The 19618-nt window shown below is 52.8% G+C and overlaps 5 protein-coding genes across 5 annotated transcripts; 3 read left to right on the forward strand and 2 right to left on the reverse strand.

Moving 5' to 3' along the window:
• Nucleotides 1-424: 424 nt before the first annotated feature.
• AYO20_00521 (hypothetical protein) lies at nt 425-6106 on the reverse strand (the record flags this gene model as incomplete). The annotated part of the gene is made up of 6 exons (XM_022638832.1): nt 425-1948; nt 2536-2981; nt 4091-5283; nt 5377-5652; nt 5720-5748; nt 5807-6106. The coding sequence occupies 6 exons, from the start codon at nt 6104-6106 to the stop codon at nt 425-427; spliced, it is 3768 nt and encodes a 1255-aa protein (XP_022505115.1).
• Nucleotides 6107-7265: 1159 nt separating this feature from the next.
• On the reverse strand, nt 7266-7862 carry AYO20_00522 (hypothetical protein; the record flags this gene model as incomplete). The annotated part of the gene is made up of 1 exon (XM_022638833.1): nt 7266-7862. One exon carries the CDS (start codon nt 7860-7862, stop codon nt 7266-7268), a length of 597 nt encoding a protein of 198 aa, XP_022505116.1.
• Nucleotides 7863-8804: 942 nt separating this feature from the next.
• On the forward strand, nt 8805-10711 carry AYO20_00523 (hypothetical protein; the record flags this gene model as incomplete). The annotated part of the gene is made up of 7 exons (XM_022638834.1): nt 8805-9045; nt 9149-9383; nt 9447-9687; nt 9745-9864; nt 9921-10115; nt 10193-10260; nt 10330-10711. 7 exons carry the CDS (start codon nt 8805-8807, stop codon nt 10709-10711), a joined length of 1482 nt encoding a protein of 493 aa, XP_022505117.1.
• An 800-nt stretch (nt 10712-11511) lies between these two features.
• Nucleotides 11512-12407, forward strand: AYO20_00524 (hypothetical protein; the record flags this gene model as incomplete). The annotated part of the gene is made up of 2 exons (XM_022638835.1): nt 11512-11850; nt 11919-12407. The coding sequence occupies 2 exons, from the start codon at nt 11512-11514 to the stop codon at nt 12405-12407; spliced, it is 828 nt and encodes a 275-aa protein (XP_022505118.1).
• A 1136-nt stretch (nt 12408-13543) lies between these two features.
• AYO20_00525 (hypothetical protein) lies at nt 13544-14137 on the forward strand (the record flags this gene model as incomplete). Its single annotated transcript, XM_022638836.1, has 1 exon — nt 13544-14137. One exon carries the CDS (start codon nt 13544-13546, stop codon nt 14135-14137), a length of 594 nt encoding a protein of 197 aa, XP_022505119.1.
• Nucleotides 14138-19618: the final 5481 nt, after the last annotated feature.

Here is a 19618-nt window from a genome sequence, read left to right on the forward strand (position 1 = left end):
GATGGGTATCGCGCCGTAATATCAAATCAGTCTAAAAGTCCTCAGTTACCTATATAGGTATTTTATCGAACGACGGCATGTCCCTGTCCCTGTCCCTGTCCCCTTTCCCTCAAACCCGCGTCGTAGAAGTTCTCATCCGTCCGGTCGTGGCTTTCGTGGTCGTTGAGAGACATCCCATCTTGCCAACCAACAGTGCACCGTGCATAAATTACATGACATGACATGTCATTCTCTTGATCAGAGAGACACGACGGGCACCAGAGGAGGAAAGTAGAGCAGGAGTAGTGGAATTGGAGTGAAGTGAAACGGGGGGTTTAATTAGCACCAACCAACCATGCGCTCGCACAGGGGTTATTTACATTTCATATCTATATCCATAACGTCCATGTCTTCCTATAAATATAACAAAGGACACAAGATAGCATCACATCATGACGCCCGAAGCCGAAGTGTCCATGAACATGTCGGATCCCGCGATCGAGGCCTCGGGCACGTCGACCCAGCTGCTCCAGTCCCAGGCCAGCGCGGAGGGGCCGCCCAGCCACTGCTCCGCGGGGAGACTCATCAGCTCGTAGAGCGGTTGTGGGCAGGGGAAGAAGGAGTGAGGATGAGGGGGAGGCTGTTGCTGTTGCTGATGGTGGTGCTGGTGCTGGTGCTGGAGCTCGTGCTGGTACTGGAGATGGTGTTGGTGCTGTGACGTTGGCGGTGGTGGCGGTGGTGGTGGTGGTGGTTCCATTTTTGTCGTGACGGCCTCGTTGGCACCACTGGGAAAGCCACCGCTGGTGAAGCCGGTCTGGCTGTATCCAGCAGGACCAGGCGGGATTGATGTGTGCTGCTGCTGTTGCTGGTGGTGGTGGTCATGGATGCTACCGGGAGAAGCGCTGGACATTTGGTGTCTGTGGCTCATACTGTACACGACCTTGGACTCGTCGCTAATGCTCGAGGATTGATGGTACAGTCTTTGGGTTTCTTGAGGGAGACCTCCACCACCACCGTTGGTACTCGTGACGGGACCAAGCGTGCGGCGCAGGATCCGGGCCGCTTTGGCCGAGATGTCGCTGCGCGGAGACAGCTGCTCGAACCGTGCTTGACATTTTCGAAGAGCGTAGATGACATCCGCGCGGTCTGAAGCGACCGAGTCGTCCTCCGACCCAAGCAGCACCACAAGCGTCGACGCCGCCAGAAACGTCTGGTAGCCACCCAGACCGTACACGAACCAGCGATAAGGCTTCAACCTGTCGTTACAGCAGAGGTCCTCGTGGTTGTCAATGATCTTCATAGCCGACATCTTACAATACTGCCGGCTCTGCAGCATTTGTTCCGGGTACTCGTACAATGTGCTGTCCGCCGCCGAAGAATGTGGTGGAAGATACGGTCGATGGAGGATGAGTCGCAGGTGATTCGTATAGTTTTTGATGATGTATAGATGAGCCAGGTGGTAAACTGGAAGCCGCTGAGGGTCGGCGAATCGTGCGTCGTGTTCGTGCTCCTCCCTCGAGATCTTTGCGTCGAGCTCGAACAGGCCGCTCAACTGCCCGTTTTCCCGGGTGAAGTTTGTTATATCGGACGCCAACCGATATAGTTTGAATTTGAAGAGGATGTACGACATTTTGCTCAGGGGTTTGGGTTGGGTTTCATCTGTGTGCAACAGCGGATTGTCGTACATGGTGATGTGGTCATCGTCCACGTCGGCAGGAAGACGGACGTTGGCTATGACCTTCATCGGGGCAATGTTCCCCAGACAAGTGTTTTGAATGGTATACAGTAACATGAGGCCAGCCCAACACCGGCGTCGCTGTTCACTTCTCACTGGGTCCAGGTTTAGTTGAGACGGGTCGATGTGGCACCCGATCGATACGCAAATATTGAAGGTAGCCCCCAACAAGGCCCATGAAGGGCCATGAGCATGTGAAAGTGCGTATATCAAAAGGACCAAGGCTTGCACAGTCTGCAAGTTGTGTCGCCACATAAAATGGTCCGCTGAGAGGCATCCCATGGCGGCGGCTCGGTATTTTGTCGCTAAGCTTTTGATATTTGCTGACGCCGTCGCTTCCATTCCGAGGTCTGCGAGCAGTGGATGATCCGAGTCTAGTGCAGTAACAGAGATGGAGAGAATCACGAACACCAAGGCAAGAAACGAGAGGGACACATCTCCTCGGTATTGGCGAAAGTGAGCGTACTCGGCATGGAATGATGGGTCATGGAGTATGTGAAAGAGCTGTTTGAGACTGAGTCAGCATCGTCGGAAGGGTAGTTTCTCGTGCATTGGTGCGGGAGGGCATTCGTTGGTGAGTGTAAGGTTGTTGTTTTTTTGTTCTCGTACCATTCAACAAGACCATATCTGCCCGTACCTACCATGTTTGTGACAAGGAGGAGAAAACATGGCTCTCTTTGAGTGCCAACAGCACTTTACAAGTCTCAGATCCTTGAGCCAGTAGGGTATTGCTCCTAAGGCTCTTAAGACTCTGGCAGATCTGCCTTGAGGGGGCGAGGTGGACGACTGGAGAGATACTAAGAAGCTTAAGTGACACTCACCGGCGAGAACACTTCGAAGAATATATCCTTCAGTTCGTCACACTGTCGTCCAGGCGGTAGGGTGTCCAACAGCGCTCTTCGTGTGGCGAGTGCCTCGGCGGAGAAGGGGAAACTCGATGACATTGGTGGAGCAGAAGCAGATTGAATCAGTTCATTGACCGACTCGGCATCTGAAGAAGCGAGCCCGGGAATAAATCTTTCATAACCTCCCTCGGACACCAGGATCGTACCGACATTTGTTGCCGGGGCAGTCTCAGAAGGAGTTGCCTCGATCTCGGTCCAGGGCGACGAGTTCACGGACGACGATTGATGTTGGGACAAAGTATCTTGGTTGGACGAATTCGATTTTGGTGAAGGTTCAAGCCGCTGCTCGAGGAGGTAGACTTGTCTCTCGAGGAGATTTTCGACTCTTCTCACTCTCTGGAGCACCTCATCGGAGCTGGTCCCTGCAGGGGTTTGCACATTCTGCCGCAGATAGAAGCAGGTATGGCTGAAGCCACGACGGGCGCATGTGTCACAAAAGGGTCTTTCGCCCGAACATTTGATCTTTCGTTTCCGACAGTTTTCGCAGCTCAGAGGCACCCGAGGTTGGCGTTTGTCGACTTGAGGCGCCATGTAACACGGAAAAGCAAATCCGCAGCTCTTTTGAGTTGAGGGACGAGAGAGCAAGGCTCAATATCAACACGAGACGGTACTTTCAATGGTTGATACAGCAGTTTGTGGCTGCGATGAGAGTCAGCATATGCGACCAAGTGAAAGGTTAGAAGGTTAGAACGACGAAGGATGAAGGATGAAGCAGGATGGACGTGTCAAGGTCAGCAACGTGGATGAATGTTTTGTCCAGTTAAGCACCGAGAAAAGAAATCCGGGGCCGGGCACCGGGTCCATTGAGGTGTAACATGGGGGCGACAGGGGGGAGGGGGAGATAGTGAGACTAATGCCTAATTGTACAAGCACTTGTAGGTACAAACATAAGGATCACTAGGCATAAGAACGGTCCATCGGGTAGAAGATTTCTAGGCACTGGTGGGCATTAGAAGGGCATAAGGGATGAAGGGATTATTCGGGAAGAATGGGGGAAGGGTCCTGGGGGCGTCTAGAGGGCAGGGATAGTGAGGCTGGTGGGCTTCACTTAGGCCCCAATGACACCCCGGACCCCCCAAGCCCCCCAAAGACTTGTCCCAGGAGGGCATCAACGGTACTGAGCTACACCCCTTTTCCTGCTCCCCAGCAAAGTCCCGGGTTGTTTTGGGAAATCCTTACGGGCATCACAACTACTAGGTACTACTAGGTACCACTAGATTCAGCCACATCCGTGCTTATCGTCTACAAGCACCACCGTTGAGCACAAAGGACCTCTAGCTACCCACAGGATCGACGGCAACACCCGACTTGTCTCCAACCTCAAAGGCAGAAAAGCAACTCTATCTAGAGAACCAGAGTACATACTGTATGTAAGTCTAAAAGTCTTCTACACAATTTTCTTCTTTCTAGCTTCGATATCCCGACTCGAATGATCCCGAAATGCGCCGGCTTGTGGATGTTAATTACTTACCCAGGAAGTCGGCGACAGCCGAACAAACACTCTCGGTTGCTTCAAACAAGTGCCAATGCGCGACCTGCGGAAGCACAACAACATCCTCGCAGTTGGGCATTTGTTCCTTCATCCTCTTGCACATTTCCGGCGGCGACACTTTATCCTCCTCTCCCGTGATGATCAACACCCTCACCTTCAACGCTGATATGTCCAACGTGTCGGCGTGCGAGTCTGCCAGTGCAGTACAGGCCTTTGCATATCCTTCGGCGTCTTGTCCCAACAAGGAGACTCGAGCGGCGGCGATTGCGAGAGGATTATGTGCCTTGCTGTAATCGGATGTGCCTGCGCCCACGACCGCATCCACCACCCCCAGCATACCCTTTTCCCGAGCAAGGGCAGCCCTGGCGTATGTGGCTTTGCTGGCGGCTTCTGGGAGCGGTGAAGGGCCGGGCCCTTGCAGGATGAGCGTCTTGACCAAATCCGGGTGATCCAGGGCCAGTTTCATCGCAACCAAGCAGCCCATCGAATGTGCGACCACGGTGAGGCCAGACTCAGAGGTGATACCTGCCCGGGAGCAAAGCTGATACGCATCTGAGGCAAAAGAAGCGATGCTCAGCTTGCTCGTTGCGGATGTGGGCGATAGCCCGTGCCCCTCGAGATCTGCCAGGTGATATGTCCAGGAGTTCCCCAGCCTTGTCATCAGTGGTCCGAAATATTCGGAAGTGCCGCCCAGACCATGAATGAAATAGATGGGCCGCCCAGCATCATCACCGCCTTTTCGCTGGTAGAACAGCTGCTTCGAGCCAACAGAGCTGAGTCCACGGCCCTCAGCCGTCCGGTCATTCACAACGGGCACGGCAGGCGAGACAATGTGGTTGAGGATGCTATTCCTCGACTCTGGACTCGCAATTTTGTTTGTCAAGGTCCCGAGGCCTGTTACAGAGATCTTGACCTCGTCGCCAGGGTGCAGCCACACCTTGGGATCAAAGCCAAATCCAACACCGGCCGGGGTTCCAGTCGCCAACACATCTCCAGGTTGTAATGTCTGCGCCGCGGACAGTGTCTCGATCAATGTCGGGATGCTGAAGATCAAGTCGTCGGTTGTCGCTTCCTGTCGCTTCTCGCCATTCACGACAGTTTGGACAGTAAGAACCTTCGGAAGATGCTCCTTTGGGACCGCGATCGGACCCATTGGCGCAAAGGTATCGGGTCTGGAAGCACTATTAGCTGAAATTGCGAGGGTCTTGAGTAGGATGGTGACCCTGGCTACCCCCGTCTCCTGCAAGGTGCGGATAACCACTCACGATTTCCCCAGGTAAAACTGCTTATGGTCCCGCTGCCGTTCGCGAGCCGTCACATCATTGATAATGGTAAACCCCCAGACATGCTCGAGGGCATCCTTTGCGTCAATCTTGAATCCAGCCTTGCCTACGATGACCCCGATCTCGCCTTCATAGTCCACCGACTCGGTGAAGCCTGGATGGGGGTATATCTCGTCCCCATCCGCGATAGCAGATGTCCACCGCTTGGTGAAGATGACGGGATGGGTTGGCATATCGACCTTGTCAGAGCTGTCATAGCTGGAAGGCTCAAGATGGTCAGCCCGTTATTCGATACCTTCCGAACTCTCTCACAAGGCCACCTTACCCGGAAGCATTGAACTCTTTGGCATGGGCCTGAAGAAACATCCATCAGTCACGAGCAACTCAGTATATCCGACAAGTCAGTCCTCACTGCATAGTTCTTCCCAACGGCAAGAATATCCCGGCCATAAATCGGGGGTAACAATCTCGCCTTGCTCCGCGGGAACGGCTCTCCGGCTTGGATGATGGCGTCTTCGCCCACGGCAATCACCTCGTAAAGACTCCTTATCGGTGTGCCGGAGATGTAAGAGAGAGGTGTGACGGTGTTGGAGTCCAGGTCAAGATGTCCAATTCGCGGCCTTCTGCTTCCCTCGGGGATATACGATGCATAGTTGGTCAAGCTCTTGCTGGGAGAAACCCCGCCACCACCAGGTGTTGCTGATGCACCCATGGTTCAACTCCGGACGAGAAAGTCTACTTATCGGCTCTGCCAAAGAAGGAGGGTAATAAATTTGGGTTACTGAAGGGTTTGAAGCAGTCAGACAATCTCCATGGCCAATTTGAGACCGGGATCTATTGCTTTGCCTGGTTCACTCCGTGACAAGAGGCTGTGAAAGATTCCCAGGGAGACTGAAGAGAAGCTGGCTAAAGTCATCCTTCCACCGGATATGTACGCTGCCACGCTGCCACTCTGCCACTTTACCGGCGTGAGAAGCCGACGAGGAGAGATGAAGAAAGTCTGTCTTTACTATTACACCCTTTCCATTGGATGCCCCGGTCACCACCACCACCACCACCACCACCATGGAATGGTCCATGTCTATCATTACCCGTCATGCCGCCTTCATCCGCCTTTCGCCGCCCTCTCCTCTTTGTCATGTCGATCTCCCCCTCAAAAGTTTCCAAATGCACCAACCATTTAATGTCCACACATACACACTTTCTTCCTCTATTATTTATCACTCCTGCACGCACAGCACGAGGTAGTCCCGTAGAGGTCCTACGAGAGTTTTGACCCCATGGGGTCGAGTTCGCCAAGGAAGTTTATCGCCATATCGCCATCCTATACTCTACTCTCTTCCATCTCATCTCATCTACTTGTAGAACTTGTCGAGCAACAGACATAGCGTTCTTGGGTGGGTAGCTACAAGTATCGTCGTGACTTTGAAGGCTCCCCTCGTGGAGCAAGAGCAGTAGGGAATACACATTGACATAGACATAACTTGTTGGTTTTCTTCTCATCTCTCTCTCTCTCTCTCTCCAAGGCCCCCATTGAGAGAATCCGAATATTCCCCAAAGTTTGGCTTTGACGCACAATCACAGCAGATATGAGATGAAGTCGGTTTAGATTCTTTGCTCTGGACTGACTCGCTGCCGCGAAAAATATGTACTGTATATGAACGAAGTATGTACAAAAAAAAAAAAAAAGAAAGTCCATTCAGAACCAGATCCAGATCCAGAAGGAGAGAGCCCATGCCCAGGACCAGGAACCCGGATCTCTTCTCTCTTTCTCTATGAGACTCAAAACCCATTCACTCGTCCGCTGTGCCCTTCTCCCCATCAACCAAAAAAAAAAAAAAAAACCCCCTCTCTTTAATCTCCCCGTGTGTTCACCACCCATCATCCCCCAACCCCGACAAACCGACATACCTGACGGGCTCGACGAAGCGGTTTTTGACGCCCTCGGTCCTCCCGACCCGGAGTGCCCGGCCGTACTGCTCCATGACGGTTTTGCCGTGCAGCCGCCAGAACTGCCACGAACAGTCCTCGCCGACGAAGCTGAGGATGACCTGTTCGCCGCCCGGGTGGTGTGCGAGGAAGTCGCGGCAGTCGAAGACGATGTTGTCGATGACGATCCAGCGCTCGGGGCGGCCGGAGCGCTCGGCGGGGTTGGAGCGATTTTCTTCATCTCTTCCCTGGTCGTCGTCGAGACCTCTTTGTGCGTCATCCTGGGTTCTGTCTTGATCTTGTGGTTTCGACCGCTGGGTACATTCGAGGACCAGTTCCTTGGGGATGAAAGGGAGGGCGTCGTCGGGTAATGACTCTGGCGCGAAGGGGAATCGTCTCTCTCCATTCTCGTCGTAGTCGCTGCCGCCGCCGTCGACAACATCTTTCGCATTGGCATTGACGGTCGCCTCACCATCGTCTTGTTGAGGAGGTCTCGTCGGTCCGAATCGACCTCTCCGCGCCGCTTGCATCCACACCATATCTGTGGGTGCTGTTTATTGTTGGGTGATTACCTGTTTCGAACTTGACCAGCCCAAGAACGCAATCAAGATAACTAGATAAGGAATCGTTCCCCCTTCACGGTTGACAAACATGCGCGTGCTTGCTTGCCTGCCTGCAACACCCATCCGTTCGTTCCCTTTCCCTATCGAGCGACGGGCGTGAGACCAAAAATCCCTAGGTATGTTTGTAATATCTTCCCCGTGTTTAGCGAGAGACCGTCAATCCCCGTGTATTCCCGTACCATCCTTACTCGCCCACAGACGAACGTTTGAGTCGTGAGCATAAGTGCAATAGAGGGGTCACTGGGGCCTCAAGCAGGGGCTCGCACGCTCGCAGTCTCCAGTACAAGGACCTTCCCGGCCGGGTACTTGTACTGTATGTCGAATCACGCCGACCTACCTGTGGTTAGGGGAGGGGGACTTGGAACCCCTCTTTCTGCAACAATGAGGTGTTCACATGTAACGTGGATGCCTGTGGACGAATAGCGCGGGGGCCCTAAACTTGCGGGGTGCATTGGATAGAAGGATCCGGCACGGACGGGATTGTCAAGTTTCCCTCACATCCCATTTCCCTTTGGGCATAACCTGTTTGAGGTGAGAAGAGGGGAGAGAGACAATCCTTGCAGTCTGTCTCCCGTTGGGGCAAAAGACCCTCGACTTGCAATGCGAACACTGGGAGAATGCCACCACTCCAAGCATGCATGCAGGTGCGAAGTTGAGCCAGGGTCAGATAGAGGTGCCCATTACTTCCCTCCTCTCCCCTTTCGCCCGACTATTTCTCGATCAGTACCGACATCTCAAAAACATTTCATAGCTTGGAGAGAACCATCATATGTGAATTTTCAAACGTGAAGAAACCAGAGACGAGGTTAGACGTTGTCAAAACACCTCTTTTGATCCTTCTTCTTGAAACTGCCCGGCATGGCTCCAGCAAGAATCGTGGAAGACGTTCCATGGACGTCCCCCGCGTACCAACCCGAGCCTTACGATGGGCCCCCACGCAACGTCGCCTATATTGATGCCATAAAATTCAATGAGAGTGTGAACCCCCCCAAGTACGAGATCCTGGGCACAGATCCGGACTCCAAGATCCTTTTCCTAGATGTCAGCATCTTGGAATGCACGGGAAAGCCGCCTTACCGTGGCGATGTCTTCATCCAAGGTGAGCGAGAGATTACCCGTCCCTGGCAACATGACTTCTTTCTCCGCGGCTCGGTCTCGTCTGAATTCTTCTCATGTCCGCGTTGCTGACTTTGCCTTTCCAGGGGAACGTTTGAAAGCAGTCGGCAATGTCGCCAACAAGGAGCAGTTGCTGCAAGATCCAGATGTTCGAGTGTTTCAGGGCAAGGGAAGGACATTGATGCCAGGCCTGGGTGACTCGCACACCCACTTCTCCTGGAACGGTGGCGATCTCGCTTCCTTGGGCGGCTTGAATGTTGAGGAGCACACTCTCTTGACCGCCCGGAGTGCAAAATGCTACCTGGATTCCGGCTATACCATGTAAGATTTCCGACCGGAATCTCTGTGTGGAGGGTGAGAGGGATCACTGACGTCTTGGAAAAGGTGCTATGGTGCTGCATCTGCCAAGGAGCGTCTCGACGTCGCGATTCGGGATGCTATCTACGCAGGCGACATTCCCGGACCACGGTCTCTCGCCAACGGAAAGGAAATGGCCAAGCGTGACGGCGACCTGGAAGCGGCAATCACTGCTTTTGCAGACACTCCTGAGGAGATGAGGGAAGTGATTAAACATCACGTTGGCATTGGGGTTGACAACATCAAACTCGTAATGTCCGGAGAAGAGGTCGGCTTCCAGAGGCCCAGGCTGCTTTATGCTCACCGTTGCTGACCGGAAATGTAGATCTGCGAAGTACGATCAGCTCAAGACTGCTATTTCACAGACGAAGAGACAGCTATCTGCGTGGAAGAAGCACACAAAGCAGGTAAATCCATCTGTGCACACGCAAGAGCAAGAGACTCTGTAAAGATGTGTGTCAAGGTCAGTCGTCCGGTCCCATCTTTCGCCTACCGCAATAGTCGAGACATAAGCTCACAGCACTGTTTCAGCATGGGGTGGACGTCATTTATCATGGATCTTATATCGACGAGGAGGGCATGGACATGCTGGAGGAGGCACGGACCAAGCATGTCGTGGCCCCAGCAATTAATTGGCTCGTTGCAACGTTGAATGACGCCGCGGCATTCGGTTATTCCCATGAGAAGGCCGAGCAAGTGGGCTATAAAAAGGCGAGTCCCCATAATTGCCAGCTGCTTCAAGTCAGGTATACTGACGTAAAGGCAATGATCAGGAGCTTGAGATCGCATTGCGAGGACTTCGCGAGATGCATCGGAGAGGCATCGTAGTCCTTCCTGGCGGGTAAGTATGCTCCTCTCACTCTCTCGATCCACCATCTGCTCGCACGACCGCTAAGCTGCTACTCGTCAGTGACTATGGATTTGCATGGACTCCTCACGGAACATATGCTCGCGACCTGGCCCATTTCAAGAACTTGATGGGGTTTACTGCTCACGAGTCCATTATCGCCGCGACCTACGGCGTGGCCAAGGTCATGATGCGAGCCGATGAGATGGGCCAGATCAAGGAAGGCAATTACGCGGACTGCATCCTAGTTGACGGCAATCCGATTGACGACATTGACATCCTCCAGGATCACAGCAAGTTGAATGTCATTATGATCAATGGTCGTGTCCACAAGGCCGGGAGGAAGGAGTATGTGCCGCCGCCCGTAGCGGGACTGGATGAGAACAAGCATCCCATCGTGCCAGATGTCGCAATCCGGGAAGGAAGGCCAACGGTACAGAGTTAGAATGACCGTATGCACGACACAACCACCGGACAGGGTGGGAATGACCATGGAGGGAATCCGTGTATGTGAGGATATGTGTTCATCGAGTCTTCTTCCATCACTCGCTGTATCTGGTTCCCAGAGTGGCGTAATGCCCGGAACATTTGACCTGACAAGTGACCATAAGTGACATTGGGATCCTGTCTAAATCACTCGTGTAAGAAGAGCAGGATGGGAAGATGCTCTTTGGTAGGTCCTATTCGACCTGAGGCTGGGGCGCGGTGTGGGATAGTGTAGGCGTGGAGGTCGGGTCGTGCTGGGGTGGTGGCCTAGGACTTCGCGTCTAATCTTTATTTTGAGGCTTCACCTGATGCTGGTCAGTGTGACATATACCGAACATATCACTCTGTTGCTCCGAGCTTGTGGCGGTCTTTGGAAAGGGAGCCAAGACACGCAAATGGTAAGTTTATGTTAATTTTATGTGGTGTCACGTGAGTGTGCGCCAACTGCGCTTCCGACTCTTCCACTCCGCCGCTTACAAGTAGGCGAGTAGGGTGCCGTGCTTGAACCCCATCATGCCATGTGCCACAGAAAGTTGCTTTAGTCAGTCCACTCATCACCAACGCAGTTCTTGTATTTTGCTGTCAGCTCGTCAATCCAATGCCTGGCCGTATGCCTCCCTTGCATAGAGCTGTCCAGAGGCTAGCCACCCCGCTGGCCTCCAGTCAAAGCAGATCGATTCACCTGCAGACGGTGCACGCCCGAGTTAAGCCATCGTCTTTCCAGTCGCAGCAACCACGACGACATGGCCTGCCGTCTCAATGTCCTCAGACACGGCCTTTTTCCTCCTCAAGCTCGAGATTAAGAATGGGGGACAGATTGTACCATCGCACAGGCGTACGTATCTTTATCCGGGGTACGTGCCTTCCTCTGACGCTTGCCATGTGCAGCCATTCTCATTCAGATCAGCGGCGCTCTTCGTCGGCGTCGGCGCAGGCATGATATTTTATTTCCAGTTCGAGAAGAAACGGTTGGAACGCAAGAGGATCGTCGAGATGAGCAAAGGCTACGGGAAGCCCAAGGTCGGCGGCCCGTTCGCATTGAAGGATGTCGATGGCAATGATTTCACAGACAAAGATTTATTGGGCAAATATTCACTCGTATGTCCGCACTTCCGCGTCAATGTTTGAAGTTCTCCTGAGACTGACACGAATGTTTTTGCTGGTAGATATATTTCGGCTTCAGCCACTGTCCCGACATCTGCCCCGACGAGCTTGACAAGATGGGCGAAGCCCTCGAAATTATCCAAGAGAGAGCCCCAAACACAGTACGGCCGATTTTCATCTCGTGCGATCCTAACCGCGACACTCCCGATGTCCTCAAAGCATACTTGGCCGAATTCCACCCTGCTATCCTCGGTTTGGTTGGTACATGGCAACAGACCAAGGACGTGTGCAAACAATATCGGGTGTATTTCTCCACGCCGCCAGAGCTGAAGCCGGGCGAAGAAGATTACTTGGTGGACCACAGCATATACTTTTACGTGATGGATCCCGAAGGTGACTTTGTCGAGTGTATTGGAAGGCAAGACACGCCGGAAAGTGCGGCGGCCATTGTACTCCAGCACATCAGGGATTGGAGAAGAGAGAGGAAGCCGATTGATACGACACCGCTGCCCTACCTTGAGAAGAAAGAGGTGGCTCCTAGTGGTAACTAATGAACTGAGAGATGGGTGTGTCTAGTGTTGAAGTCTGCACAGCATGGCGATGCGAGAGGGTAATGTTGTAACAAAAACTCCACTTCTGCAAGACTGTACCTCCATGTTCATGATCGGAAGTAGAGAGATGTATCACCAGAAATAAAAGAGCAATCGAACAAGAGCAAATGGGAAATGACAAATACATGTGTATGAGGACCGCATGTTGGTTCCATGTCCACTATCTGGCCCTGACAAGACAGAGAATCAAGATGACGCCGTCTCCCATCTTGCATATACTCAACGACCAATCCCATTGCTTACCAGCCACTTCATTCTTGTCCCTGGGTCATGAAGTTCTTCATTAGGCAACTCTGATTTCTTGTTTGGGACAATCCGTATGCACGCGAGGTCTTAGACACACAAACACCTCGATTTGATCGGTATGAGTGGAAAACAAGGGAATAAATGGCAGGCGGTGAGACATAGACGTGGCTCCATTGAAGAGGGCCCAAATCGTGGTTTTTTGCAAGATTCGGAATTATTTTGTTTGCTTTGGATTTTCCTTGCCCTCTTGTGTGTGGGGGAGGGTTTTGGCCGGGATGCGAAGTTGCATTCTTTTGGTAGCGAATGAAAGGACATGGCGCAGTCGCCTCACATTGACGCGAGGGTGTGGTTGGGTGGTCACGGGTAGTCTAACATCAGCTATTCGCTGGCAAGGGACGGGAGAAACTCACAGCACAGGGAGACGTTGACGGAGCTACCTTGATTGGTCTCTCATGTTGCTGACTCGCATACACGGGGTACAGGTGTGGGAAACACACGTGTGAGTCAAGTCGTGAAAGAGCGAGGTGCCTGGTGGTGATTTGAAGTGGTGGGATGAAAAGCTGCTGACCTATTGAACCGATATGACGTATCGGCGGCGCAGCCGAGAAAAACACTTGGATATTGGAGAATATGCCACTCCCGGCTATCAGCCAGAACTTTTGACCGCATGTAACTTGAGAGGCGTTCAAAGACTTGACACACCACATATCAACATGATTCCACAACTAGTGCACTAATTGAACATCAGATATCAGTGAAGTTGATGAGCATTGACAGAGAACAGTTGCTTCCCGCTCTTCAGGAAAACCTCGCCTCATACCGGAAGAACCATGTCTGCAGACATCCCAGCGCCCTTGACCAACGGGACCGATGCGTCCTCGACGCAGACCTCGTCTGCTAGTACTGCGACAACCTCTGTCCTCGACCCATCTAACTTTCCCCAAACCCTCTCCTCTGACACCATCTATATCTCTCTCGTCTATGACCCTCTCGATATCCCATCCTACTTGCGATTCACCCGTTCCCCTACCGCGGGCGCGAATGTTCTGTTCCTGGGCACCACCCGCAACAACTTCGACCATCGCCCAGTCTCTCGCCTCTCATATTCTGCGTATCCTTCCCTGGCCCTCAAGTCTCTCTACGCTATTGCCGAGGACGTGCAGAAAAAGCATGGGCTAGAGAAGGTGGTCATCACCCACCGCCTGGGCGAGGTCAAGGTTGAAGAAGAGAGCATTGCCGTGAGCGTGAGTAGCGGGCACCGTGCCAGTGGCTGGGCAGGTGCCGAAGAGATCCTGGAAAGAGTCAAGGCTCGAGCAGAGATCTGGAAGAGAGAGTGGTTCGCAGATACTGGTGAGGTCGAAGAAGGCGTTTGGAGGGCAAATAGGGATACAGACGGACATGGGAATGTGCTGAAATTGCAGTGAAGCTACTTCATGCCTGCTGAGACTCGCGCAGCTGCTGCTCACTATGATCTTTCTCAACGTTCTGACGCAATACCACAATTGCGTGTCCAGAATTTGACTTCATCCGCCACTATGAACCGGGCGTCACATTTATTACCCGTCACCTGAGTTCTTCCACACAAACGCCCCTGTCAATGGCAACCAGGACATGCACAGACTTGTTTTGACGCTGGCGTTGCCATGCCTTGAACATTGCAAATACAGTCAGGCCGGTGAGCTGGACGGCGCAAAAGAAACTCCTCCAAGCCCCCTCATGCCGCGGAGGCCTGACCAAGCAGAGTCCTCTATTCTTGCCCTAGCGGGCCTATGACTGGCATGAGACTTGCCAGACTCATTAGGAAGAAAGCAGTCGATCCGACTCGCGATGCCGAGCGCTCACTCCATGTCTCAAACCCAGGTCGTGCGAGCAAGCAATTCTTGGCTCGACGTGCAGGAGCCCCATGCCGACTCCCTGGTGCCAGCCTTTGCGTCCATTGAAAATAATAAAGCAGATGGCTGGGAAAAACTCAGATATCATGAAACTTTTTTCTGCGTTTTGAGTGGGAACCCGGAATATCAGGTGGCTGGGAGCTTTGCAGAGACGAGTTTGGGTTGCAGGGGATCTACTTAGCAGAAGCGCGGGAAGATCTGGCACCAACAAACCAATGAATACTTCGTACAGCAGTGACGATATGGCTCCTCCGATTCTGGTAGAACGACTTGGAATGCAGTCCACGCCTGTCGAAGCCCTCCTTCAAATATTTTTCATGCCTGAGGAATTAGCGAGCCGCCATGTAGGCTGCGAACTACTGTTCTTCCTCATGGACTGTGGAGTTCAGCCACTATGGATACTCGACCAAAGGATCTGGAACAATACAGAGCTTTGACAACAGCGCATTATCTGTATTCCTACAAAATGATTCATGATTTGAATTGTTTTACTCCCCTGCATTGAAAGCCTTGGGAGGCCCGTGTTTAACCTCAAACTCTGATGGAAGGCTGAGGGAATGTGATCAATTCAGTGGTTGCGAGCAAGTGGTCCACCAAACTCAATAGGAGCAGCGTTGATTACCAATGCGAACTCGTACCGCCTTCAACAACCCTTTGGACATTTGCCTTGGAGTGTGTCCCTAAAAGTTTCTCCAGACAAAGTGTGATATCGAGAGGAGTCACATGAACAACAGCCTGCCGAAGCTGAGCTCCCTCCACTGATAACAACTAGAAGGCAGAAAGATAGCGATACGACGGAAACAAGACTATTAGCACCATATTGGAGCCCGAAAGAAGGCCTTCGTTTTTCGTTGAACATACCAGGATCCAGGACAAGGTACGTCGTACTCGGTAGTGTGTCGGGTTTTCGATCCCGATTCACTCTTAAGAAAAGCAAGTCTGGGGAAAGGCAGATGTCAAAGTGGTCATGTGCATGCCTCATTTGGCAACGGACTTGCCATTGCTAGGGCTCGGAGCGCCAAGCTCAAAAGTGAGAGGTTGGACGCAAATCACTGACAGATACGAGGTACAAGTGTACGCGATATGCCGGCCGTGCGCCCCTGCAGTCAATGACAAATGAAATCAGCAAGCTGAAGATTTATTTCCCTGAGGGAATGCGCCGTGCAACAACTCGGTACAGAGCTCATTGAATCAGCAGACGACGCAGGTTCGGGCTTATATGCAGACCCTAGCTTGTCAGGCTTGGTTCAGCTGGCTTCAAGCGTCTGGGGGTCGCAATGGCCTGAGGCACCAGTGATAGAGCTCGCCTATCAGGTCTGTCTGTCAAACCAACGGTTCCTGTAGCTCACCAGAACCTGATGGTGACTCAAGAACTGGTGCAGAAGACTTGCTGCAAAAGACTTGAATCCTGCATCATATCCTCGTTCTCAAACGGAAAACTTGGGTAGCACCACGAGCATTGCCGATATGCTCCGGCATCCTTTTTGAGTCTGGGCGATGTCTTTTTATAGGCATAATCGGACTAAACGGATTCAGCCACCTGTGCTTTTAAGCGGTATTCCTTCAAGATGCACATGGGATACCTTGTCTGTTGGCCTCGGCCGATGCCTCTAGACACCGCTTGGTGGATGCTCCCGCCAACACCATCGTGCCGGCCGGCATCGGTTTAGCTGGTGGTCACATCTCTGTGTCAACCGTTCAAGTTTCACCGGCTCCATCCCTCAGTGAGAAAGTGTCAGAGTGCAAAACCTGCGACCTGTTGCTTGGTATTGCGGGGGACTGCTATTTAAAGGAAATCTAAGAGGGTTTTCCATTAGCCGCACACTCCTGTTCCAGCCTTAAACATCCACCGAGGTCGATTTCTGTCGCCCTGGAGCTGGCAGAGGGGTTTCCACGTTTTTTTTGGGGCCAGGTGTCACGTTCGAAACCCACCAGAACATTCGTGAGGGCTCCCTGTACCGGCCTACCGGCAAGGTGAAGGGGTACTCTCCCTTTGACACTTGGCTCAGGCACTCGGGGCAAGTTTTCTGAGATGGGATAGGGAATGAAGCTTGATCAGCTAGCCCAGCAGTCAGCCGGCTGGCCATGAAGGAATCGCGCTTGTGTCCAAATATTGTCTACATGTACCGACGCAAAGGCACAAACCAACCAGACGGAGAATAAATCGAGAAGTCAACCAAAGCCACAATTGACGAAATCCCCACACACGCTGACGAATGTTTGCATTGGGCTGATAATCACCGGGTCGGTTGTTGTTACTGGGAAATTTCATCAGTGGCAGGCCATCTGCCGTGTACGAATAAAGCGCCCGGCGCCGATAGACTGATAAGGGCGATCATATCGTGGGCAAGAAGCGATTGTACTACTACTACCGAGTACTGTGCGTACGAGCACGAGCACAAGTGCTTGGGTCCTCGTAGGGCTAGCGGATTTCTAGCTGGCACGTTGGGTCGGTTGAACCATGAGACCGTTTGCTGGTCGAGGGAAGGATTTTAGTGCAGGATGCGAGACCAATTCTACCATCTGGAGAACAAACGAGCCATAGTGAGCGTGGATCCTCTGCGACAAGCAAGCCAGCCGAGCGAGAAAAGAGAAACGGCATTGTGATCCATCGTTCTCGAAGCTTCAGCTCTGCATTAATTTCACCAAAAGAGGTGGAAATGGCTCCTCAGAGGCTCAAACATGACCACAATATTGTCATCTCAGTCCGAAAGGAGCATGAATTGGGTGGGCGCGTGGTAAGTGGTAGGAGCGCCAAGGCGTCGCTGAGAAATTACACGCGAGAGAGGAGATTAGTGGCGAGTTTTGGAGCTGCTGAGACGTGCTGAGAATCGATTGTTGCTCAGGGGGAGGCGGGGAGGGGGAAAGTCGACCATGTTTATTGATACTGATACAGAGGAATGCGAGCTTCCTCTGCCGTTATCGCACTTGATATCGATGAAGGGGGTATAGCATACCGACTAGAGAAGAGTTTTCAACGGCTAGTTACTACAAACAGGTATCATGGATGAGAACACATCTGATCGCGGAGGTGGTGAAATAGTATGACGTTTTGCTTCCTCAGGGTCGACAGACCAATCCCAACTTCAGCCTCTTTGAGCCAAAAGATTAAGGGGCCCAGCGGATTGGTTGATCAAGTCCACAAAGTCCACCACCATGCCAGGAACAGGCAAGTGACAGACGGTGAGGCACAGGGCGCCCGCTAGTTCGGAGGGTCGGACGACAAAGTCCGTGGAGAGGCGGCCAAAACAGGGGCAGATCCAGGGCGAGGTTGGCCAGGGGGGCTGAAGGGGGAAGGACCAGGGATCAAGATTGCGGCGCAGGCCCAGCAGGCCAACTGGCCAACGGGATCCACTAGCACGATGCGCTACGGACTCAAATTTAGCAACAAGTCCACTCACTTAGCACTACTGAGGGCCAACAGGGGCGTGCAGGGGCCAGCAAATGTCAGTAACTGCCAGCAAACCGCACATCTGGAGGGCCTGAGCGGTGCCCGAAGCTGTGACCTGGGGCCTGGGGGCCTGTGCCCTGTCGGCCCTTGGCGCTCCATGCCTTCCAACAACAGATGAGCGAGCGATGAGCCTAACAACAAATCTCCACCAAGGCTGTCGCTTAGGCTCTGCCCCTCCCCGCCTCTTTTCTGTTCCCTTGCGGCTGCTTTGGCACAGCTGTGGTTTTGAATTGAGCTGCGTTCGACGAGGAACTCGAACATCCCACTCGTAGAATCTGCATACCTTGTGCTTGGTTTTGCGCTGCGGTAAGATTTCAGTTCCCTTTTGCGCGTCTCGGCGGCTCCCCTTCCCCCCTTCCTATTACTATACCAAGATGCCGGTTGGAGGGGATTGATGATGGCGTGTGGTGGTGGAGGTGGTGGTGGTCAAATATGGTGACATCTTGGTGCCTGGAAACTTGCCGCCGCCATTCTCGTATTCAGTCCGGTATGCGCACGGAAAGACACATCATGGGCTGAAAGAGAGAGACACACGCATAGAGAAAGATTAAAGTTTACGGGTTCTCATGGAATGGTACTTGTCTGCATGATATGTAGCCGTCATAGAGAAAGGTGGCCATGCAGCTCAACCTCGTACTTCCAGGTTTCGAGCTGTCAACGACGAGCATGTACCCTGGTGCTTGTATTGTGGGTTAGGCTAACAAAGAGGCTGCAGCTCCAGAGACGGTACGGAGGACTCGGTACATGCTTCGCAGGCTGTTTTAAGGCAGGCCACATGCCGTGCCATCTTGTAACAACAAAAGCCCATGAAATGTTTCTGCCTTGTGTGATGGACGAGAAAAACTCTCTCTGGATGATTATGCACAAAAGTTGTTTCCAGGGTCAATCATGACTTGCAGCCAGCCTCTACCAGCCCTCGTACGGGCAGACAAGCCAATCGCGGCGTAGAAAGGCTTCCAATCTCGCAATCTCTTGTTCCGTCCGTATTCCTGTTTCCCTTCTCAGCCAGATCAACAGCCACATCCTGTGTTCCGGCCAGCGAGGACCAGTCTTGCATTAAATGTCCGGAGAATCATAGTCATCATCGTCATCATCATCAGCAGCAGCAGCAGCAGCGTACTCGTAGGTAGGACCCGGTGGACTCGGTGATCATAAGGTAGGCGTTACTCGAACAGCAAAAGCTCGCTCCGGTGAGCCTTGGTCTCCGCAAAGGCCAAACTCGTAGGTACTCGTATGATCCGAGCGCCGACCTGACAGTTGGATAAGGGCGGCAAGGTGATATTATTATTGGAGCAACAAAGCCTCTTTTCAAGTGCTCGGGTTGGGGCCTGAAAGAGGGACCCAAGGCTGTCTGGCTGTTGTGGTAGAGCAGTTGAATGGGTTCCCAAATCCCCCTCCACCCCCCAAATTCCTAAATGCCGTCTCCATCCAAGCCTCTATTCCCGGATGGTACTAACCCGCGACTATCCCAGGAACCCAGGTCATCCAAGGCCCGCCGCCGTATAGCACCAGCCTGGAAAGGGCCCTTTTTTGCACCTAGTGTCCCCTAGCCAGCCCACAGC

The sequence above is a fragment of the Fonsecaea nubica genome (genome assembly GCF_001646965.1).
Source record: "Fonsecaea nubica strain CBS 269.64 chromosome Unknown Scaff2, whole genome shotgun sequence".
Lineage (NCBI taxonomy): Eukaryota > Fungi > Ascomycota > Eurotiomycetes > Chaetothyriales > Herpotrichiellaceae > Fonsecaea > Fonsecaea nubica.